At 42.0% G+C, this 25,364-nt stretch overlaps 1 protein-coding gene across 1 annotated transcript; it reads left to right on the top strand.

The window, feature by feature from the left end:
• Positions 1–658: 658 nt before the first annotated feature.
• LOC128089924 (antigen WC1.1-like) lies at positions 659–24,356 on the top strand (the record flags this gene model as incomplete). Its single annotated transcript, XM_052701808.1, has 16 exons — positions 659–936; positions 5,255–5,328; positions 5,477–5,631; positions 10,342–10,656; positions 13,839–14,147; positions 15,808–16,122; positions 16,840–17,151; positions 17,601–17,918; positions 18,661–18,975; positions 20,043–20,357; positions 21,098–21,160; positions 21,246–21,560; positions 21,755–21,790; positions 22,176–22,313; positions 23,123–23,224; positions 24,004–24,356. Coding segments are annotated over exons 3-16 (3,276 nt in total), but the record flags the coding sequence as incomplete, so codon positions are not given.
• Between the last annotated feature and the right edge of the window lie 1,008 nt (positions 24,357–25,364).

Genomic DNA, 25,364 nt, shown 5'->3' with positions numbered 1-25,364 from the left:
AGTCCCATTAAGTGATCTGTTCACATCTGGTTATTTGCTTTACCATGTGTTTACAGTGAAGGTGCATACCTGGCCACAGAAACTCAGATTATGAGTGTATGAGTGTTGATGATAAATGTTCCTAGTGTGTAACTTGGCAGATGGGATTCAGTATAGAACAATAGTTACAGAGTTAACCTGGCTTCAAGCATGCTGGGGAAGACACATAATGAACTGGCAGCTTTATTTGTCATCGAACTACATCACAGCCAAGAGTGCTGCTCAAGGAGCAGTATATCTTGAAGCATCCTCCTTGGCAGTGTGATGCTTTAACATCAATGGATAGCTAAGCAGAGCTACTGTCTCACTCCCCTTTCTCAAGGAAACAGATGATAAATTTCTCAGAACTGCCTCCTTTCCAAGATGATGGTGTTCCTCAATTTCTTGTTTTATCAATAGGGTCTTCAGAATGTCTCCAGTTGTTAGGATGCCAACAGCAACCCACAAAGATGTCCCTGGTTCCCAGGCCAAGCTTCTAGGCCAAAATCCTAGCTCCTATACCTGGTTTCCAGGGTGGCAGTGAGTTTTTCCTGTAAGTACTTAGCAGCCATTTTATGTCAATATTTTCTCAGTACAGTCAAGCTAGTCCTGTAGTAACTCCCATCAAAAACATTATATAGAGATAAATATGCTATATGCTATATCCAGGTCAAGTGAGGATACATCCTCAAAGTTCTTTGTAAAACATTACTAGGTATTTGTAGTGGAAATGCTAACTCACAGCTTGAAACAATTATCGAGTACCTTGTAGGAAGAAAGAGGAGCTCAGGTGCATGTAATGCATCTGAATGACTGGAAGGGGTGGAGAGCCAGGATCAGGGTCAGCAGGATAAGGGTTGGCAATGAAGAGAAGGGTATCTTGATAGAGACTCCCTGTATACCTGAAGCTTTCTGAAGGTAAGTAGCTTTTTCCCTTTTTCCCTTTTTTTTCTTCCTTACTTCTTTGTATATGGCTGTTGCTTTTGAGGGGACCCTCACTTACTACAGCCTGGGATCTTGCTGCTCTGCTGTCATCGATGCACTTTCAACTGTTACACTTGGTGAATCAGGCAGGCATGATAGCAGCATATGAATTAAGGACATTTTTTTTTCTTAAAAGGAGAGTGTGTTGGCTGGTTGTTGGGACCCCGTAATGCCCCACAGGAGGAACTTCCCAGGTGAAACCCTGGATTCCCAATGGCTGAGTTCTGTATGGATTATTATTATTATTATGCTGCATGGTCTCATAATAAAATCCCCTTTCAAGCTGGCAGGTGGCAGAATTTTTGAATAAATTTGAACAAATATTCTTAAGAACTGAGGAAAGAGGTGTAGTGACATCCTCTATAGCATGTCAGCTACTGCTAGCAATTAATGTATATCATTCCTTTGAGGAAGGATTGAAAGATGAAAATGAGCTTTTAAAATCCCATATCAGGCAGCTGAAAAGTGAAGTTGCACTTCCGAGGTGGTAAGCCACCTCACCTTTGAAGCACTGGAATAGGCTGCCCAATGAGGCTGTGGATGCCCTATCCTTGGAGGTATTCAAGGCCAGGCTGGATGTGACTCTGGACAGCCTGGTCTAGAGGTTGGTGACCCTGCACTTAGCAGGGGGGTTGAAACTAGATGATCATTATAGTCCTTTTCAACACAGGCCATTCCATGATCTTCAAATGGCATTTCCCCTCTAAAATGAAGAACTATATCATTAGAAAGAGAGAAGGACTTAAATCAATGGGATCCTTTGATCATAGTTGAATCTAAAATAAAAGGAAAATGAAGATGACTGAAGTCCAACGAGAGGATCCAGGAACCTCAAATTCTCTAGAAATAAGACCAGTAATAAATCAAAAAACAAAGGAAGTCCAAGACAGACCAGCACGATTGCCACCTCAGGAGTGGCCCCCTGCCCCCGCTGCATTACATGTGACATGCACCCATACAAGGCCGCCGAACTCATGGATATATTACAATGATTTAAACAGAAATCACTAGGGAGCATGCCAGCTTATTTCTTGAGGTTATGGGACTTTGAGGCCGAAAGTGTGACTATTAATGGACCAAAGATTTCTAAACTTGTATCTATCACGTACATCTGGCCCTCAGACAAAGACTGTATGAGATTGTAATGCATAATGATGAAAATAATTCTTTAATTTAATGGATAATGGCTGCATGTAGGATTGTGTGGCCAAATAAAAGCAATATTCCAATAAATACTGTTCTACGGACTTTGACAGAGGGACTTCAAAGTTATATCAGAGAACCAGGAATGAAGGAAGTGACTTAAGATGACAAGTCTGAGAGTCAAGATCTGGTGGAAATTCTCCTCAGTGATGAGGGATCTCATTCTGGAACAAGTGCCTCCCTACCAGAGGCTCACTAATGTCCATAATAAACCCTTTGGTAGCCTCAGAAGCTGTTGTTCAACAAGCTACCCAATTGGTGGCAGATCTAGGAGAAACATAGTGCCTTTGGACCAGGCACAATAACTAGATGTTGGGAGGAGCTGAGGTCCTCCCTGTGACTAAAACTAGGAGACCTGCCCCACAAACTTCTCAACTGGGGCCCACACAGGTGTCCCAAAAAAAGCTGTTTAGTGATTTAATCCAGACTGGGGTTCTATTGGCAAAAATTGGTTGCCAAACCAATCATATCCTCTTTCAGCTATGGAGGCAGCTGGAGGAAAGTTGAAAACTCCAGAACATAGAACTTGGAAGATTTCATAGCCCCTAACAAAAGGAAAAAGCCTTCTCAAGTGACCTGAGCCACCTGAGGAAAAAGAATAGGCAATTTCACAGTTACTTGTGCGACGGGGCATGCCAGCCCCCCTGCACCTACGTTCTCTGATTTGAATTACATACTTCTTGATCCTGGAATGATGTACGGCAAGTGATGGCATTAGGAAACACGAGTGCAGAAACCTTAATTATTTATGGTGATCTAACTAAATTTCGTGAAAACAGGTGATGACTGGTGGGTTCTGAGGACAGACCATCCCTGTAATACAGATATAATTGAAGCTGGGGGTTGGGCATCTCCCAGTCTGGGTGTATATTGTGTCTGTTGCCCCAGTGAAACATGAGCCTATTCACCTGCCAGAGTTGTGCCAGATCACTAATACTAAACATTATAGACGGCTGGGAGGGGGAGGTGGGCAGGTGAGCGGGCAAGAGAAAATCTTAAGAACAGTGCAGGAACTAGAAAAAGTGGGAATCATAAGATCTGCACATAGTTATATGCCCAGTACAGAAGTCAGTACATGGAGAATGACAGTGGATTACAGAGAATAAGGTCAAGGTTGCCCATTCATGCAGCTCTATCTGATATTGCCCCCCGATGGACACATCGAATTGGGAAATAGAAGCCTACTGTTTATCATAGACTTGGCAAATGCATTCTTCAGTACTCCCATTCAGGTCCTGCTGACAAGGGTATGTGCATTCACCAACTTATTGTCAGAACTTAGTGGCGCATGACTTAGCAGAGTGGAATATTCCTAATAACATCAAAATGTACCACTCTATTGATGATCTCATGTTGACGTCTGACTTGCTAGAGGCTTTAGAAAAGGCAGTAGACTCATTGACGTGCCAGTAAAGACAATGGTTGCTCCATCAGAGAAGAGTCCCTTTCAGGAAGAGAAATATTTCATTCCTGAAGATGCCTGGTGTATGAATGGATCCAGCAAGTCTAACCCAAGCAAGTGGAGAACAGTAGCATGCCATGCTTCTACTGAAACCATCTAATTTGAAGAGTGGTATGGTCAGAGTACTCAATGGGCAGAACTGCTAGCCGTGTGGATGATTATAACCAAGGAACCTGGTGATGGTACGCTGAATGTCTGCACAGATATTTGGGCTGTGTAGCAGGGTTCACTCTTTGGACTGCACAGTGGGCTACCCAGGAATGGACTGCTTGTGCCCAACATATCTGGGGTAGAGATATGTGGCTAGACATATGGAATGTGATTAAAAACAGGACCATAAATGTCTACCACATCTCTAGACACCAAACTCTACACTCTCCAGGAAATAATGAAGTCAGCACACTGGCTCAAGTTCTGTGTATGGTGAATCCTCAATCGAAGAACATCACCCACTGGTTACAGGAGAAGCTGCGTAATGCTGAACAAAGAACAATAGGCCTATCCAGGGCCAAGAGCAAACCAGGCATACACTATCAAGGCACTCTCCAAGTTGATGGCCACCTATGGGACACCTCAAGTCATTGAGGGTAACCAAGGTACTCATTTCGCTGTTGCAGTGGTATAGCACCGTGCAGAAGAAAACAACATTGAGTGGTGATTCCACCGGCCATATGATACAACTGGGGCAGGCCTTGTTGAAAATTATAATGGCACTCTTAAGGCTGTCCTGAAGGCAGACTCTCAGGCCATGTGGGAGTGGGTGAAGATACTCTATGAAACACTGTGGGACCCAAATGAAAGGCCTAGAGACAGCGGACTCAGTGCCCTGAAGATGCTACTGACAACATGGGTGTCCCCACTTAGGATCTGAATTATGGGCACTGATAATCAGGTCAGACCCCAAACTTGCAATGAAAATAATCTTCTGAGAACCTAGAACCAGGTACCGATGAAGTAGAAAGACCTTGGAAGATGCAAGTAGGACTAAAATGATGTGAACTATTTGCACGTTGGGGGAGATTATTGGAGGTTGGGAGATGAGTAGTCCCCCTGGTAATAGGTACATGGCCTGCAGACATCACGATCAAGACTCCTGTATTCATCTCTAAGGGGACTTCGATCATGTCCCTGTGGCAAATCAGGAACCCCCTCCTCCCCCCTGCTTTGATACCCACTATGGGTACGCAGTCTCAGATATAGAGCTAAAGGATATGATACAGACAGCTGTGACATGCCCCGGTGCAGAGAAGACAGGAAGTCCTGTAAGTTGTATCCTAAGGAAGATGGTCTTTCAAAAGCTTCTGCCCATACTATCCTCAGGTTTTAACCAAATAAGGAAACCCTGAGCAATCCTCACCACAAAGATAGAGTGTCATTTGTTATTCACAATGCTACCACCAGCAGTAAGACCCTCTTGTTTGGATTTTATAATGAGAGCACAGTTGTTCCCAAGGAGATTGATTAATTGCAAATGTAAGAATTCTCTTTCCCTTTTTCATTCCAAAGTGAGACCAATGTTCTGCACTTCCATATTGCTTTGTCAGTTGAGAAATAACCATTTTACACATTATTCTTCTTGTACCACAGGTTGATGCCAATAGTGAAATGACGATCTCGATGGTGACATTAGAAACGCAGACATTCCGCATATATGGTCACAGGTACAACTTTCAAATTTTATTGGAGGTTTTGGTTCTTTCAGATTTGAGATTATCTGCTGATAATGTCTAAAAAGGTGAACAATATTTCTATTGGTTCCTTCATATAGCTCATGCTAGGATGTGAACCTATATATTTCCTCCTTCGTAGTTATTTCTGACGCAGAGAGACACGCATGCAGAGAGTTTGGTCTATATAGTGCCTAACAAAGAGTTTTTATCCAGCCACGGTAAGGATGGCAATGAAAGGATGTCTTTCAGCTTTAGTGTTGTGGCTCCTTCTCCTCACCATTCAGGTTTCCCTAGGTAAGTACATTAATTTGCATAAGGTACTTGGCTTAGGAAGAGAGTGTGAATTCAGTATAAATTGGTTGTTATTCCATTAGTCTGTGAGGCAAAATGTCAAGAAAGTGTTTAAATACATTTGTACTTAATTCGGACTCCTTGGTGATCCTGGCAGAAAAAAATAAGCCATTTGTAAGAGTTCTATATTTTACTGACATATTAGCCATCTGACATTTTTACAGAGTTCAAGTCCAAGTTGAGTGAACAGTTGAGCTGTAATGGAAGCCTATTGGGTATTTTTTATTACTGTCTTGTTTCCCCCATTGAGCTTTGTGTAGATGGAGTCAATAACTCTAGGTCTTTATTTAAACCAAGTTAAAATGCTGCTGTGTGCAGTGGCGTTTGACTGGGTAGTATCTTCCCTTCCATTGTTCCTGTATGTTTGAATTTTAACACTAGTTATCTCCATGCTGTTGTAGGGCTACGTGTATGTGGTTGAAATGAACTATAAGAACCAGATTTTGGAGTTCATATTTTTGTCTCTATACACATGGAGTTAGTAACATAGCACTATGCCTGACGGTTGCACCCTTGTATGATGAAAATAAGATTTCATGGTTGATATTTTCCTTCATGTAGCAGAGACCTAGTTTTAGAGGCTCCCACCAGTTGTGTGGATGCAAATGGATGGGACGAAGTGGCATGGGACTTTCTGTGTAAAGGAGTGTGAACAGCAATATTACATACTTGTATTTAGACATCTCTGTAGCAGAACTGTACTAAAAAGTAAGTTATCTGCCAACTTTATAATAAGAGGAAGCAGTAAAAGAGTGCCTTACAATGTAGATGGGAGTAGTTTTACATTGACACCCCATTATCAGCACTGACAACCCACGCATCTGCTCTGGCTCTGACCATACTTGCATATTGCATGCTATCACAGCCCCTTGTTTGTCCACAGGGACTTTGGAGAGTGCAGGCAATATCAGAAGCACATCAGAAGTGAGCTGAAATCTTGATAGGCATGCACACACCCTGGGAAAAGGACTGCATGCCTCATTCTTATTCTTGGTCTGCGAGGGGAACCAGGTCTTTAGTGGGAACAAGCCCAAATTTTACACCCTTTTACCCAAGCAGAACCTCATCCTGTAACTAGTACCACTGAATTTAAACTTGGTCCTTGTTAGGATATGCTGTGGAGTGTGAGTGGAGGTAATATGTCTATAGGTAACATAAAAAACATCACAATAGATTGATTTCAACAGATGACAGTTTCAATTAGAGTATATTAAAAATTGCTGGGTATGTTTTGTCTATCTTTGCCTCTGCATTCAGCCCTGCATTCTGTCATGTGCTGAAAATAGTATGTCAGATTCTGCACTTAAATATTCAAGTGCAGAGAAACAGATCAATCAATTGAGGATCTGTTTGTTTTAGTCCTGAATGTGGCTAATAGAAATAGGTTATCTGGTTCCTTTAATAATGAATGATGACTTTAATTTATAAATGTTTTCTTTATTAAATGTTTGTTTTTAAATACATCTCAAGTACAAAGGCGTTTTGTAGCTCTTTGTGCTAAGTATTTGAGAGAATTTTACTCAGGAAATTTGAGAAAAGAAGACAGTTTGTACAAAAATATCTTCAGATGTTGCTACTTGTCATCCACTTGAATAATCTCTTCATGTTTCTGAATCTAAATGACAGACAGGAAATTGTGGGGAAGTGCAGCAGTATTAGCACAGAAGTAAAACCTTTGCCTGTGTACAAGAGCAATTCTGTGTCAGTACTATATTATCTGCCTCTGAACCAGGAGACAATCAGACTACATGCAGATGGAGACAACTGCATTTTAGTCAACTACTGCTGCCTTTGGGCTTGTTCTCATTTGCTGTAGTCAGAGACTTTGCCACCCTACTGTTATCATTCCATTATAGTATTACACAAGGACCCAACATTGGTAACAGATGAGCACAAGTACTGAATGATTTAACTGTCACTGAGCAAACTGCAATTCAAAAAATGTGCCCCAAGACTCTTAGTTCCAGAACAAAATCACCAGAGCTCCTTTTGCTATGAAATATAAAATGCCTCTCAAGTATTTCAGTACTGTGTGTAATTCAAATATACATGTATGTCAAGCAAATAATTGCATGCGTCATTTGAGGTTAGCCTCTATCCCAAGGTCTATCCCAAGGTTTAAGGCTTGTTATCACTGCTTTAATCTCTCATTACTTGATAAAACTGTTCTTAAAAGTTCCTTCTTGTGAAGGCACTGATTATTTATGCTCTGAAAGTAAAGGATGTCAATGCACCTTGCTCTTTGTAGATGGGATGTTTATGGAATTCAAAATCTCTAAGTAGTTTGTTAGCATACTTAGCACTCTTCTGGATAATCCTGGAATTTTTGTTCAAGTCACAAAGCATTGTGGAATATTATTAGACTCCCCTATTTTTTCTTATTCTGCTGAACTTCTTCCGTGATTTATATCTATCCAGTTGCACAACAAGGCAAAAGTATAGCAGCCTTAGGGCACAAACGATGTGTTGTTTCAGTTGCAAACGAAAAAATCATCAGGTTTTTGGTTTAACTATTTTGAAACCTATTCTCATTATTTTACCAAAATAGAAAGCATAGCTGCATATTTTTTTGCTGTTTACAGGACTGTGTTTAGTCAGTGTATCAAAATCTATAAACTTATTTGCTATCACATGAGCTGGCACTGCACTGTGTGCCATGCCCTTGTTTCAGCCCAGATGGGGATATTAGCACACTATGTTTAGTTGACACTGAGGGGCTGGACCAGGCTTCACTGCAAGATGTGCTGAGCTGCATGTGGCCTATGGGCTACAAATTAGATATGCCTGACTTAATTTACTTAATCTACTTGCTGGGTAGCCCAGCTTGATATGCATTAGCAGTCACACACTAACATGCTCTCGTTCGTTCTAGTTGCTGGTATCAAAGACATGGCCTTCTGTGACCCATGGTCCAGCACCAGCTGCTGGTACATCCATACACAGGTGCACAGAATAAAGTAAAAAGAAACAGACAGCGCAGGTCATAGCTGCACAAGTCAGCTGAGAAGCAGCCTATTTGTCCCTTGTGTCCATTTACCCTTCTGTTGTGCTATGCTTTCTCCTTCCCAAGCAATCTTTGGGTGCTTTTCTTTTGTATCTCATACAGTGTCCCATATCCTGGGATAGTCCCAGGAAGTGCCACAGCAGGAGCCTTTTTCTCTGATCAGATTACTAAGGTTTCCCCACCTGCCTTTGTTTCTCTGTGCTCCTTTGCATGGGAAGATGAACTTTCTAACACAAAACCTAACGATCTGAATGTCATCTTCATTGTTTCAATACAACAGTAATTGTTCTTAATGGAATCTGCAGGAGGTATCTTTATTTTTTGTTTCATTGTTTGTTTTCAGTGCCTTTTTTATTTTTTTATTTATTTTATTTTTTATTTTTTTTATTACTGTCTGCTAGGATTCAGAATACTAACTCAATGTTTTTGCCTTTTAGTCAAGCGAATAAATTCTTCCTGTAAGCAAAGAACTTTTTTTTTTTTTTTTAAGGAGAAGCTGCTCCAAAACTCTTACCTTAAAACCTTTGACTTTTTGAGGGGAAAAAACAAAAACAAAAAACAATTCCTGAACAGTTTTTTCTTCTCATGTAATTACATACTAGACTATCTGCCTTTGTTTTCCTGATGTCTTTGTAAAATACAACTCAAATCTATTACCCTGTTTTCTGAGCTCAAGCAGGTTATGGTGTAGCTTCATTTTCTATGAGTTGCTTCTATGTCTCATAATCATTCCTGCATTTGAATGTAATAAAATTCTTCTTGTGTTTTCTTGCTCTTAGGTCCTTTTTCTAGACTTCTGTATAGTAGCTGAAGCTTTTATAGTAGTAGTCCAACATAATAAAGCAAGAAAACCTCATGGGAGCCTTCCCTCTTCTGTCAGACTGTCATCTGCTCTGTACAGACTGTAATATTGTGTGGAACAATTTGTAGAAGAATTGAAATATTAGTGGAATTTTGATATTAGTGGAGAGAAATAGGCCTGGAAACAGAGGATCACAGAGCAGCAGGCACTGGAAGCAGAGAAGAAGAGGATTCTTTGAGGATAATTTTTACATCAAGAGGGGGTGGGGCATGAGGAACAAGATGAATACCCACCTACTTGCCCATCTTCTGCTTATCCTGCTGCATCTCCCAGAACAGATCACCAGCCCGTGACGATATCTGCATGAGACGTCTCTTCTTGGCATGTACCTCTGACCAGGAGGACTGTGTCCATGGCAGGGTATTTTAAAAAAAAAAAAGAGAGAGAGAGAGACTTTGGGGGGCACTTAGTTGCAAATAATAGTTTGTCTGAGAGGAAGAAATTGAGGAAGAACAATAAAAAGAAAGGAGAAACTTCTACTGAAGCCCTTATGAGACACAGGCTATGGGCATTTCTTGGCATTTTCCATCTCTGATAGGTCGGGAGCAGAGACAGCTTGCATGTAATTAGAAATAACTTACATTTTAGCAGTTCAGTTTTCTCAAACTTGTAAATACACACATAGCACCCTGAAAGCAAAACAAACGAGAACTTTATATGGGACTATTTAGAAAGTGATTCTTAAAAATAAGGTTTAGGAGTAATAAGAATCTGATTAATCATCTGCAAAAGATTGTAATGATTAGACTGTCATATTCATAACCCTCTTCTGTCTCTGTTTATGAAGGGGATGATGAATTGAAGCTGATAAATGGAACTAGCCCCTGCTCTGGGAGAGTGGAAGTAAAACATGAGGATCGGTGGGGAACTGTGTGTGATGGTGACTGGAATACAGAAGATGCCGAGGTTGTTTGCCAGCAAGTAGGATGTGGGTCTGCTGTTCAGGCCCTTAACCGAGCTCCTTTTGGAGAAGGATCTGGACCTACATGGTTGTATCGAGTAGAGTGCCGTGGTAATGAATCTGCTCTCTGGAACTGCCCTCATGCAGGCTGGGGTGGCTTTACCTGCCCTCATTATTTTGACGTTGGAGTGATCTGCTCAGGTAAGAAGTTATATAACCTCTAATAATAGAGCAATTCCCACAATACAAAGGAGCTGAGATCAATCTTTGTCCTAAATGGATAAAGTCTAGTAATGTGGTCAGCACAGAGGTAACGCTTCCTCCATGGCCTCTGAACCCAAATAAGTATAACCCAAATAACCATTAAAACTTCTGCTGACCACAAATGTGTGTCTGCTTTGCCTTTGCACAGCAATGATATAGAACAGAAATAGACATAGTAAATTACACAGAACAGAAATAGAAACACCATTTCTTTCTACCATGCCTCTCAACATGAGAGCAATAATCAACTTGCTTTTGGCCAGGAAAGGAAGCTAAAGAGAGGGTGTAGATGGAGAAGCAAGGACATTCTGTATTATGCTATCCAAGCATCCTCCTCCTTTAGATCTTCCTGTAAGCTAAGATAGGAATTTCTGGAATGGCAAAAAAATCCAGTGTATGCTCAGTGTTTTTGCTTGCAATATGTGCTTGGTTTTTCTCCCTGAAGCACTGCAAGAGGTTCTTTCCTCTCTTCAAGACTTCACGTTCATTCTTTTTGACTTTCATAAGGTTTCCTGTCAACTTATTACTTCCTTCTGTGTTCACCAGAATGGCAGCTCTGCCCTTGAGGTTATCTCAGCTCAGTAAAAGTGTACTCCATCAAGCTCTCCAGGATGCTGATGAAGATACAGAACGGAACAGATCTCAGGAAAGACAACAGTGGTAATCCACTTGTTGCCAGCCTCCAGGTTGAGTGCAATTCACTAAGAACTACAATCTGAGCCTGACTGATGAGCTTTTTGCCCATCTAGTAATTCACTCATTGAGACTGTTGCAAGACACAAAAATTGTGCAAGACAGTTTCAAAGACCTTGTTAAATTTGAGGTGAATGGTATGTACTGCTCTTATCCCATCATTCACAAATCAATCCTTTTTTCAGAGAAACCAGTCAGGTCACATAGGCATGGTTTACTCTTGGAAAATCCATGCTGACTCCCCTTGTTCACCTGCTCACCTCTCACTTCACCTGCTTAGAAATATGCTCCTGGAATACTCACCCCATGATTTTCTCTGACCAGCCTGTAGTTTAGTTCTCCAGGTCGTCTTTTCATCCTTTTCTGAAGATGAGTGCAACATCTGCCTTTTTCCTATTGCTAGGGATATAATCTCTACAACCTTTTGAAAATGGCCTCTTTTTAGAGAGAGTGGACTTGAAAGAAAATTGGTCAGTTTAGATAAACCGTATTGCATCCCATGGGTTTATTTAGGTCAAATTCTTTCTCCTGAACTCTGTTTGCTCTGCACTTTTTCTTCTTTCTCACCCCATTTAATATTTGGAAATCCACTATTTCAGGGTGACTAAAGGCTACCAAAGATTTTTGTAACCCCAACCAAGCAAGTTCCTCCTTGCTACCAAATAGATGTCATGTCTGTGTTTCTTAAATATATGCAAGGATGAGGACTCCACCATTTTCCTGGGCAGCCCATTCCAATGGTTCTCCACGCTCTCTGTGAAGAAATTCTTCCTAGTTTTCAGCCTAAACTTCCCCTGCCACAACTTTCGCTCATTCCTTTGTGTCATATCACTAGTCATATGATAAAAGAGACAACTTTTAGTTGTAGAGAGCAATGAGGTCTCCCCTCATCCTCTTTTTCTCCAGACTAAACAATCCTAGTTCCCTTAATTGCTCCTCATAAATCTTCCATTCCCTTCACCAACTTCATTGCTCTTCCTTGCACATGCTTGTGAAAACCAATATCCTTGAAGTGAGGGACTGGAAACTAAACGCATTATGTGCTCAGTAGTTTTGCCAATGACAGCATAAAGATGTGTGATTTGGAGATTTTCTGTTTTTGTTTATAGAAGATTTCACCCAAATCCTCACCTTAATGGGTGGTTTCTAACAAACTCCCACTACAAAATCAGCCTTACCAGCCTCTCCTTTTGATTCAAAGCCACAAACTCTCCCACGCTCTGTGGAGTCACTCTTGATAAACTTGAGATTTCCCTTGACTGCACCGTTGGTGCTCATGTGAACAACATTTTCCATGCACCTGCACAGCTATAAATTCATTGTGGTGATTGTCTGTACTGCATAAAAATAAATCCATTACTATTTCCATATTACATCCGCTGAGAAGAAAAGCATATAAAATAAATATCTCACCCATGAACAGTGGTGGAACTGTTATGATATGAAGTACTTCACTGCTAATAGAGCTGTGGAGCTGAATAAAATGCAAACACCAAAGAAAAAAACAGTGTTTTACCTATAGAACTTCAAAAATGTTATTGAGTGGAGTTAAAAACAAGCAAACAAACAAAAAAAACAAACACCAGGTGAGACACAGACACTGAACTGGCTACATGTAGCCCCATCTGAGTGGAAGCAAGTCTACCACTGCAATGTGCAATGCCACAGAAGAAAAGCAGTGCAATGCTGTTTTCAGGACAGGTCGTTTCTCTCACAAGCTGCTGTGCCTCAGCTGCCACATTCGATCAAAACCGAGATAGGCTTCACTCAGGGTCTGCACAGCTAACTTTCATGTAGTATGCCTTGCCTGAACAAGATCTCCAGAAATATGAAGCTCATGAAGTGATGTGCAAAGGTGTTCAACAAAGCCTATGGGGATCAGCAGTGCTGAACTTGAACTAATAAACCTGTAGACTTCCAGATCACACTATAGAGGTGTTTCGTAGTTGACTCTGCTCTATATTCTTCTGGAAATCCCTTGATATTTGTATAATACAGGTTTTCTTCTTTTTGAGGCACTTCAGTCTTCTATTCCTTTGAATAGTGAAGACTTGAGGACACACACTTGTAAATGCTTATGTGTTCATTTATTTATTTGTGGATTACTGTTGTTCAAACAAGTTGCAAATGTTCAAAATTCCCCTTGTTCTAGGGCTTTCTGAGCACTTGTTCAAGATTCTGTATTTTCATGTACTAAAAACACAAACATTCCCATAAGCTGTTTTTTTCCTCTCATTTTTCTCTTGCCAGCAGCACATACAGATATTGCCACAACAGCTATTTAGAAGTTACTGGTCCTCAGAGACATGCATTCCATGTGTCTTGCCCATGAATGCACGAGAGAAATTAAATTAGACCAGCATAATCAACATTCAATACTGATTTTCTTGTTTTCTCCTTCTTCTCTCCTTCTCCCCACCACACAGGTTTCTCAGGGCTGCATCTGTCTGGTGGGGACACTGCCTGCTCAGGACACCTGAAAATAAAGCAAGAAGAAACTTGGACTACAGTCTGTTACTCATACATTGATTTCAATGCTGCCTCTGTTATATGCAGTGAGCTAAGTTGTGGCCAGGCTGTGGATGTCTTGAGAGGAGCTCACATTAGAGGCAGACATGAATTGATCTGGCAAGAAAAGTTCCACTGTGTGGGGAATGAGACTCACCTTGCACAATGTCCCAGGACGTTGCAGCATAGTAAGGCATGCTCTCATGATGCTTATGTTCTATGTTCAGGTGAGACTTTGGACTGATGGATATAGTTTATATGTATCCCAAGTTTTCTTCCTGGCAGCCCACCACTCTGAGCCTCTGCATATTTCAATGGTTCTAGGCTTCTTCCCTTACTATGCCTGAGAGATTCAAGGAAGGGCCAGGAGTAAAAGAATAAAAGAGAGCAGCCTCACAATCTCCTTCATTCAACTGAGAGTCTGCGTTTAATGCATCCTTTGTGACAGTTTCACTCTGTCACCATGGATGGAGGTCTCAAAAGATCTGTAATTTCTCTTATGTTATTAGAGGTATGAGCTCCGTAGTGTTTGGAATTCCTTCCTTATCTTTCTCATATGCATAAAAGGAGAGGTGACCAGAGCAGATAATCAGGAACATGGCAAAATGCATTTTCTTCTATGCTACTGTGTGTGTTAAACTCTGGTACTTCACTTAATTATAAAACTGGGAGAGGTACAACTACAGACTTATGCAAAATCATAGAGGCATAAGTTACAAATATTTAATGGAAAGAAGTTCATTTCATGCATTTCCCAGCCACAGAATCGTAAAATAGAATCAAAGAACTGTCAAGGTTGGAAAAGATCACTAAGCTCATCTATTTCAACCATCAACCCATCACCACCATGACCACTATATCATGCCACTCAGTGCCACATCTGCCTTTTTCTTGAACAGCCAGGGCAGCCAGTTCCAGTACTTCACCACTCTTCCTGAGATGAAATTTTCTTGATGTCCAATCTGAACTTCCCCTGGCACAGCTCAAGGCCATTACCTCCTGTGCTATCACTAGTTACCTAGGAGAAGCAGCCAACCCCCACCTGATTACAACCACCTTTGAGGCATTTGTAAAGAGCGATATGGTCTCCCTTGAGACTTTTCCAGTCAAAGGGCTGCAGTCAGTTTCAAACCTGCCTTGGCTGTTGTGCTCTGCAGCCCACTGAGGAGCCAGACAGCCTAGTTAAGATGCCTATGACTGAGAGATCTTGGCTCCTGTTCCTGTCCTGCAAGATTCATAGCTCAGAGGTTTCGTTAGAAGGAATATTGAACAAGAATGAGGCAAGGGTAGGCAGTATAACAGTATGAAAAGTCAGAACAACTGCATGGGGATTGCAGTAGGACACTCCACATCATACTTAAATAATTGTGAATCATTACCTGGTGGACATGACCTTTTGTATTTTGTACCTTGAGCTGTTACATACACGAAAGTTGAGAATTGCACTGAACTGGTTACTGATTAATGTGAGAGGACTTGCGACTTGGAGAGAAAATGCAACTAGTAGCTCCTATTCTGTGTTTCCCAAACACACAACGAAAGCAAGACAGGAATTTAAAGATTGTCTCTAAAAATAAATAAATAAATAAATAAATAAATAAATATATATTCTACAAAGTAGCAGCAGCATTTTGGGGGGAGAAGAGAACAAAGCAGAGAAGGAGAGAGGGAAATTCAGGAGTTAAAAGACTTTCAGCGATGTAGTATGGGCTACAGCATGGATGATAAATAATTGTTTCAGAGTTGATTTATGTGCTTCCTGTTCTACCACTCTACCCGGTAGTCTGGGACACAGAAAGGGTTAGTAGACTAGATCTCTCTTACAATTTTCAATGTGATAGCAATAAATGATAATACAAATGCTTAAGTCCTTCATTATTTCTGCAGGCTATGGTGGATACAGGTTGTCAAATGGCAGTACCACATGTACAGGGAGAGTTGAGCTTCTTCATGGAGGCTCATGGGGAACGCTCTGTGACTACTCGTGGAGTTTTCCAGCTGCCAATGACCTCTGCCAGCATCTGGACTGTGGAGTTGCACTGTCAATACCAGATGGACAGTCCTTTGGAAGAGGAAATTGGTCTTTCTGGAACGGTACATTCAGCTGTAAGAAGAATGGCTCATACTCGAGAGACTGTTCTGTGAGTGTTCTAGATCAGAACGAATGCCCTGCTGGAAATGTTGCTCGTGTGATATGCTCAGGTGAGCAATGGAAAAGGCTAAGAGGAGAAATGAAAAATGGCTTCTTTGAGACAGTGTGGACCCAAAAACCAGAGGGTATCTGTACAGCCAATCTCTGTATTTAGCCTGCTGCTACAGGTATTTCCAGGAGCTGAGGCTGCACTTACCACAAGGCTGCTCACTCTCTATGAAACCCTCTTTGTGCCAGGGAAGAGTAAGGGAAGGGCTGCTCCTGAGGAGAGAATGAGCTGGATCCAGATGGTGAGACAATATGAGTGTATCCACCAGGGTATAGTCTGAAGCATCCGAACACAGAGGGCTGAACTGTAGAGAAAAATGAGGAACAGCAGAAGACAGGGCAGTTACACCAACCACACAGTTAAGGCAAGGACTGAAGGCCTGGTTCAGGCTTAATTGAGTCCTTGGACCAATGGCCTGAGTTGAGAGACCCAAATACATCTGGTCAGAGTAGTTTAGGTTCACTCAGAGCCTTGAAGTCTAGTGCCTCAAGTTCAAAAATTGCAGGAGAACAGATTCTGATTTCTAATCATTCTTCTCAGTAAAACAGGGGGACTAAAATCTAGTTATATGTATGGAAATTCTTGTGGCCAGTGGAGTCATTTTTGCTTCTTCTTATTGCTAAGGAAAATTCATTTCCATTTCCAAGCCAGTTTTTAGTTCATGCTCATGAGCAGTTACCAGTATGACATCTTGGTATTCATTTTCTCTTATATTCAGGGTGCCCAGGGGGCAGACTAGCGAATGGCAGCACGTGCTCAGGCAGAGTGGAAATCCGCCATGGCGATACATGGGGAAGACTCTGCCGCTCCCACTGGAATTTGCAGGCTGCTAATGTCCTCTGCTATCAGCTGAACTGTGGCTATGCAAAGTCAATCCAGACAGGAGACAGTTTTGTGGATGGGAATGGACCTGTATGGAGAGATGCTTTTCACTGTGAAGGGACAGAGTCCTGCCTGTGGGATTGTGCTCAAGTGACTTTGGGCAATCCAACTTGTTCAGCCAAAGAAGTAGCCACTGTTGTTTGCTCAGGTAAGTTAGGAATGTTTTCTTTTCAGGTTTTGTAACTTCAGATCAAAGCAATCTTGGTGATCTCACTTTGCCAAGTTGTATATGTCAGCTTATATTTAATTTCCTTCTCCTTCCTTCACTACCCACCCATCATACTTCTGTCCCCACTTTCAGCATAAGAACTTCATTTAGTAGGATTTCACTCTAAAGGAAATCACATTATTTCGATGTGCCTGATTCTAGGAGGATCTAACCTTTTAGCTGGGTATGTCTATCTTGCTTCCTGTTGCAAAATCTTCTGGGCATAGAAGCAATCAAAGCCTTACCACAGGCTATCTCCTTAATCGCTGGTGTGAAATACTCTTTACCATCATATAATTTGGACTTCCATCTCTCCCCTGCATGTTATTTCTACTGTGATAGCAGCAGAAAATTTTATTCATAGCGTTTTCCAAACCTTTTGAGCCCAGGTCTTGCTGAATCACTCAGACTCTCAGATGGTCAGAGCCGCTGCGATGGGCGTGTTGAAATCTCCCTTGATGGCATATGGGGCAGAGTCCTAGATGACGACTGGAACATCAAAGATGCTCATGTGGTATGCAGACAGCTCCAGTGTGGAATAGCAAAGAGAGCCTATTACCTTCCAAGGTCTGAACGAGGCATCGGTCCTGTGGGCTTAAGAAGTGTCCAGTGTGATGGAAATGAGACTCGGCTAGTGCTCTGCAAGACCTCCCATTCTCAGGCGCTGTCAGCAGGAGTTGCTGAAGATGTTGGTGTGATCTGCTCTGGTGAGTCACTGTGTGAAAAGAACAGAATGCTTTCTAGGGTTGTCTCTAGCCAACCTTGTGCTGTGGTCTTACCAGATCTTAAATAGGCATGGATCAGAGCTTGTGAAACTCACCGACTTGTAGACACAAAGAGATAAACGGTAGTCAAAGAAGCAAGTGAAATTCACACATTTCTTTCTTCGTCTGAAATTCTTAAAGAATTTAGCTCACAGAATCAAAAAGAAGTAACAGAATACAGAAGTCATAAAAGCACTAATTTGTCAGTGACTATCTACATTTGAACTGACATCAAAGAACTGAATAGATTTGGTTTTGTGACTCTTCTATATATGTGTAGGCACATGCAGACTTTCTAGATATACGCACAAACAACTATTGCTACCTATCTCTTAATTTTTAACGCATCTGTTGCAGAACCTGTTTCTGATCTAAATGCGTTTAGTTAGAAAACAGCTTCTCAGACTTTCTAAAATAAGGTGATGTCTGCATATACTTACCACAACTAGACTATGCTACCCATTTGCAGTAACCAACAGGAATTACTTATTCACCTGTTGCAGGAGTAATCCTTTGCCTTGATGTGGTTTTAGCATCGCAGGAGTTCTACCTAAGAAATCATAATAAATGAACTGGAATCTAACAAGAACATGATGCCTCAAATGTGCTTTAAATACACGCTCATTAAATTGACCAGTGCATTATCAATATATTCAATATTGTCAGTTGCATTTTCTTCCTGCAGAGAGCCGGCAGATGAGGCTGGTGAATGGAACAAAACGCTGTGCTGGGAGAGTGGAGCTTTATCATGATGGCATCTGGGGCACTATCTGTGATGATAACTGGGATCTATCAGATGCAAATGTTGTTTGCAGACAGCTGGGATGTGGATATGCCATCAAGGCATTAGACTCTGCTTACTATGGAGAAGGCTCAGGGCAAATCTGGCTGGATGATGTGAACTGCACTGGGTCTGAATCCAATATCTGGGCATGCCCCTCTAGGGTATGGGGTCATCACAACTGCCAACACAAAGAGGACGCTGGAGTCCTATGCTCAGGTATGTTGAAAGAATACATTTCATAGCCTGTGAGCTGAAAGAGAACACAAATGGGAAAGATGAGAATTGGTGGAGTCTTGCTTGAACAGCTTGTTATTCTCTCCTGTCTGCAAGCATGGCCCATCATCACAAAGGGTGTACTTATTTGGCATTCACACATGTACACGCAAAAGTGTATGCTGAGGGATTTCGGGGATAAATTGGAGGGTTGCTACACCAAGAGGCTGTGGCTGCACGTTGTGCAGAAGGAGGTCATCAACTGTCAAGTGCCAGACTGTTTACCAGTGGACAGGATCAGCACAAAGGTCACAGACACCACATTAAAGTAGTGTGTTTATCTTTACTTCAGTTTAAAGCACTGAGATAATAAGTGCAATGATATAGCAAGAATAAAACAGAACAAGGCAATGTGCCTAACTGTTACTTCATGAATAATAGCAATAGTCATTAAGAAAGATACATCACCAATTGCCCTAATACTTTACCATCATCCAGATTCGCAGTTGCTGGGGAGCTTCATTTGCAGCAAGAATTTGGAGAGCCTTCCCAACAACAGGGAAGTCCTACACAGTGCATCCCCTCATAACTGAGGCCTCCAATTTCACTATAAGAGGATCCAGCTTTTATATTGTTGAAAAAACACATTTACATGACATTTAGGAGGAAACATCTGGTTTCATTCTCTCTTTGGATTGCACCAAAAGCCTGGAGAGGGCTCAAGAAGGAGCCAAGGAGGTTTGTGTGCTAGTAGGCCACTCTAGGCAAGGGCTGAGGGAGCAATACCCCTCCCGTTGTATGATATCTGCATTTTCCTTACCTCCAGCAAAGTGTGTGACCAGCTGTCATGGGAGCCCCCCAAAAAACTGTATGCCCTGAGATCAGTTGAATGATAAAATACCGGCCACTCCTGTGGATTCTTGGATTGGGACAACAGTCAGAATCACTGAGGAAGTGGCCCCTATTATTTGAAGAGTAATGCTTACTGAATGGTTGGTCTTTGGAAACAAGACGAAGAAATGTGTGTTGAATCACGTCATCTGATTCCATTTTTATACCTTCACTTTCAGAGTTCCTGGCTCTGAGGCTGGTGAACGGCAGTGGCTGTGCTGGACGGCTAGAAGTTTTCTACAATGGGACATGGGGGAGCATTTGCTCCAATCGTATGTCTCAACTCACTGCAGTAACTGTATGCAAACACTTGAACTGTGGAGATGGTGGGGAAATCGAAAGAGATTTCAAATATGGCAGAGGTTCTGGGCCCACATGGCTGGATCACATTGAGTGCGCTGAGCAACACAGCTCCCTGTGGCAATGTCAGTCAGACCCCTGGGATCCTCAGTCATGTGATAACCGAGCAGAAGAGACCCATATTTCTTGCACTGGTAAATACAATTGCATCCACACAGTACCTCCCAAATATACATACATCTGCACATGCATACATGGACAATATGATGCTTACTCACGTTTATCTGTTTCCACTTCATATTATTTTCAGTTTCATGAAATTGGCACAAACATTTTGCCTACATCTCTGCTGAAAATGAGTAAATTAAAATGATATCAGTGTTAAAATCCAAGGGAAACCCCTGATGGGATGCTGCCACTGCTTATCTGTACATCAAAAATGTGTGAAATGCAATTAGTCTGTGAGATTTCAGTTAAGATGAGACTACTCAAGATGACTAGAGACATACATGTATTTCTGTATGTATGTCTGCAAAGCAGTGCTTATATACATACAAATACATATGCATGCATATAACCAAGTGCAAGTGTACGTTAGTTCAGTTCTAAATTATCGTTTCTGGTGCCTGCTTTTAGGACAGTATCTCATATCTGTGGGTTCCCCCTGAAATATAAATAATTTTTAGATAACTCAGATCTCTTGAAAGGCACTTCAAGAGAAAAGAAAACAAAGTCATCAGAGAGTTTAAAGATTTTTTTAATATACAATAATAGCCAAACACTAATAAATGCCAACTACTACATCAACTACTAAATAGGTTACACATTTATTATAGGAAAAATGCACTTGATGATTAATGCTCAGGAAGTTTACACTCCTTCACTCTTTCCAGACAATGATCGAATTATTTAATTCAGTATTTAATTTCTGCAGGAAGAAAAGGAACAACAACTTCTGCCTCCTTTACTGAGTGTCCAAACTCTACAAGTTGCTCAGGTACTTCTACCCCCTTGTTTTTCCTAATTAATCTCTGTGGACCTTACTGCTATTCAGGCAATACAGACGCTTTTTTATTCTGCAGACAAGGACAAGTTACGTGTTGTAGGAGGAGAGGATGCGTGCTCAGGAAGAGTGGAGATTTGGAATCAGGGTTCCTGGGGAACAATCTGTGATGATTCCTGGGATGTGGCAGATGCTAATGTTGTATGCAGGCAACTGGGCTGTGGTTCTGCTGCGTCTGCTCTGAGTGAAGCTGCCTTCGGGGAGGGGACAGGTCCCATCTGGCTGGAGAAGGTCCACTGTAAAGGAACAGAACTGTCACTTTGGGACTGTCCTTCCAAGCCTTTGCTCGGCAAAAACTGTGATCACAAGGAGGATGCTGCCGTGGATTGCTCAGGTTAGTAAAATGGTCCTTTGGTTCATCACACAAACTGGGGAGGGAGCTGAATAGAGGGATATTATGCCATCTGTCCATCCCAGTGATTAGCCTCTTTATAATTCTGACTGAAGGAACCTCACAAACGATATGAACATATTCTTCCTACTTTTCAGTTACCTCTTCCTTAATCTGGACTCACTTTCCTTTTGTAGGTGTGACAGAAACAACAGCACCTTCCACTAAAGCAGGTAAAACATTTCTTCTTGACCCTTTCTTCCTCCCATCAAATTAGGGACTTTCATTGTCACTGATACTGCGAAACAGGTAAATCAGAAATATATCAACCTGCTTTAGCAGGGGGGTTGGACGCAGTGATTCTTGAGGTCCCTTCCAACCCCTCCAGTTCTGTGATTCTGAGATATTCCAGCTCAGTACAAAGCATCTCCCACAGTCTTTTGTAAAGGAGAAATGAGTGGCACTATTTCTAGCTGCTGAATTCTTTCTCACTGAGCAGAAATTATGCAGCAGGTGACCTGCCTCACTCTGCTACCTGAGCACATGAGGAGACTTCAGAGGAGCAGCCTTTGGGCTACTGGGTTCTTCCCTATGTGTTGCCTCTTTGTTTCCATCTAGCTTCACCCCGCCGCTCAGCGACAAACAACATGAGAGCTTCAGCACCTGTCATCCTCTGCATCATCCTGGGGGCCCTTCTCTGCCTGGTTCTTGCCATTCTTGCTGGACAGATCCAAAGAGCCAGGGCACAGCAGAGAGGTGTGTTGGTATAAAATGCTTCCTTGAAACGGCTGGCAAGTTTTTAGCTGTCTGGGGGAGAAGGGGAGATGGGTTGCTGAGGTAAATGACACCTGCTGCTGCACTGAGATTTTCACTCATTCATGTCAACTAGTACATCTGGAAACTGACAGCAGCCAGGACAACTACTGGGAGTCTTGGGCCTGGTCTTCCTCTGTAGGATACTTAAAAGTGAACCGCCTGTATGGAGAGAAACAGAGACAGGGGAACTAGCTTGAGAGTGGAAAGTGAGGTCAATTTGGAGAAACAGTTTTCCAGTGAGAAACAGCAAAAATGCAAGGACGGACAGCCACCTTACTAAAGGTGGCTTTTAGAATATCAAATCAGTACAGCAACTGGAAACCTCATAGCTAGCAGCACATTACATCTCAGACAAATGAGTAGCAATATCTCCAGTTCAGACTGGATCTGCATGAGATCTTTCCCTGAAATGCCACAAACATCTGGAAAGCTTTCAGTCTCTTGAGTAATGAAGGGGCTATTAGAAGATAACACAAAACATAACTTTAAAACAAAGAAACTTAGATATGCACAGAGACGGAATAAATAGAACGGATCTGTTTTCAAATCCAAACTTGCTTCCTCACCCAATATCTAAGGTCTCTTTGTCAAAATAAACTTTTTCTCCACACTTCTTCTTAGCCAGCACTTCTTAGTGACTTTTTGCGTAGTAACCAGATTGTGTAGACCCTGTTAGATCCCTCCATCTTTTCATGACCATGGCCTGAGTATGGACAGAGTCTGTGAATGATCATGCATTTTATGTTCAGGCTCCAGGCTACCCTATGACTCCTTCAGTGAGGTTGTCTATGAGGAGATTGACTACAAACTGATGAAAGAACAGCAAGGGATGTCTGGCCTCTCAGGTATGTGTGTCTTTTTCTCATCAAGAGAAACAAACTAAAGCTAATTTCTTCTGGTGGCCTCAGTATGAAACTGTGAAGCTCACACGTTTACCAGGAAACTTCTGGTTTCTCCCATAATTCTTCTCTCCTACCCTCAGATTTCCAAATCTGCCAAGCCCACACAAGCAGCTCTGAAGTAAACATGCATCTGGCTTTATTCAGCACTTTTTGGTCTTCATTTGCACACTCAAACCTGCTCTGGAAAGCTCTCTTAGAACTGTTTTAGGGCAGCTTCCCCTCATTAGCATCTATGGTCGGTTTCACTGATTTCCCCGCTAAAAACAGTGGAAAATGAGAGACAGGGAAAAAGAACTGCAAATATTTTTCTCCAAAGGTTTGGCCCAAGTTTGTATCCAAACAACCAGAGGTGACAGCACAGGGCAGCTACTTAGCTAGTCTATTTCACTGAAGTTTAACAGAGAGTGGTTAAAGTAATGAAAATACAAGGAAATAGGTGCTTTACAGAGATAGACACAGAGCAATTTGTTACTGTGCAATTATGAAACAAAGTGGGGAAGACTACCTTGACATAAATTTTTCCACTAACTGCATTGTTCCACATATTTGTCCTATTCCTGTTCATCTTCTACATTGTTTTCTGCTTTCTACTTGTTACAACAACATATGACAATTATTCGAGCTGTATCACTGTGACATACTGTAGAGTCCTCAGGAGGAACCTTAGTTTCTTACCACTCATTATTATACTACTGCCGTTATTGCAGGACTTATTTTTGGATCATAAGCTAGTGCTCTCTCTAATGGAAGACCTATCCCTATTACTATTAATACCTATCCTGTTTCAGAAATCCCATCATTGCCTGGAAATAACCTGGAAGGTGGTTATGATGATGTAACAGATGCTCCTGGACCTGAAGATGCTTCTCTTTTTGAGCAGAATAAGCAAGAAATGACTGGGGTCTCAGAAGAATGTGACAGAAACAAGGATTCATGGAAAGGTGAGGCCAGAAGAGCACTGCTGCTAATTTTCATATCCTATAGTTATTGTACCAAACTCAGGGAAAATCATGGTGGAGCATACCTCAAAAGATCACCTAGACTTTATCTAATCACTGTAAGGAAGAAATGCTATCCCATAAAATCACAGAGTCACAGAATGACCTAGGTTGAAAAGGACCATAGTGATCATCTAGTTTCAACCCCCCTGCTATGTGCAGGGTCACCAACCAGCAGACCAGGCTGCCCAGAGCCACATCCAGCCTGGCCTTGAATGCCTCCAGGGATGGGGCATCCACAACCTCCTTGGGCAACCTGTTCCAGTGCATCACCACCCTCTGTGTGAAAAACTTTCTCCTAATATCTAACCTAAACCTCCCGTGCCTCAGTTTAAAACCATTCCCCCTTGTCCTATCACTATCCATCCTTGTAAACAGTCGTTCCCCCTCCTGTTTATACTCTCCTTTCAAATATTGGAAAGCGACAGTGAGGTCTCTCCGGAGCCTTCTCTTCTCCAAGCTAAACAAGCCCAGCTCCCTCAGCCTTTCCTCATAGGAGAGGTGCTCCAGCCCTCTCATTATCTCAGTTCCCCTCTGCCCTGCTGGCTCATGTCCAGCCTCTTGTCCACTAGGACCCCGAAGTCCTTCTGTACAGCGCTGATCTCAAGGAGTTCTTCTCCCAGTCTGTATAAACATCTGGGATTGCCTTGGCCCATGTGCGACACTTTGCACTTAGCCTTGAAGAATGTCATTAGATTCACATCTACCTACACTTCCAGGTAGATGCTTGTTAGACTGGTCTTTCAACTAATTCAGTAGGTGTTCTCACAACTTCTGCAGGTAATCTACAACTATGTTGTTTTTCTCCTTATAAACACTGCAAGCGAGAATAGACTTTATCTGCAGAGATCTAGGAAACTTGATATCCCAGTGTTAGCAGGGAAGCCTTAGAAGGAAGGAGCTGAGAGCAGGGCTCAAGGACCCAGAGATCTCCTCAGGAAAAGCTGAGAGGGAGGGCTAGCAGGGTCATACTTTTCTATGCAGTAACCACCCTCAGTCTATAAGATGAATTATATCCTCCTAGTAGATTTCAAACACCAACAATGGGTCGATCGTTATCCTATGGTAGCCTTGGGAGGATCCAAATTAGG

This window comes from Tympanuchus pallidicinctus, unplaced genomic scaffold (assembly GCF_026119805.1).
Source record: "Tympanuchus pallidicinctus isolate F22 unplaced genomic scaffold, pur_lepc_1.0 scaffold40, whole genome shotgun sequence".
Taxonomy (NCBI): domain Eukaryota; kingdom Metazoa; phylum Chordata; class Aves; order Galliformes; family Phasianidae; genus Tympanuchus; species Tympanuchus pallidicinctus.
The sequence above is the reverse complement of the archived record's forward strand: the minus strand, read 5'-3'. Positions and strand labels throughout refer to the sequence as shown.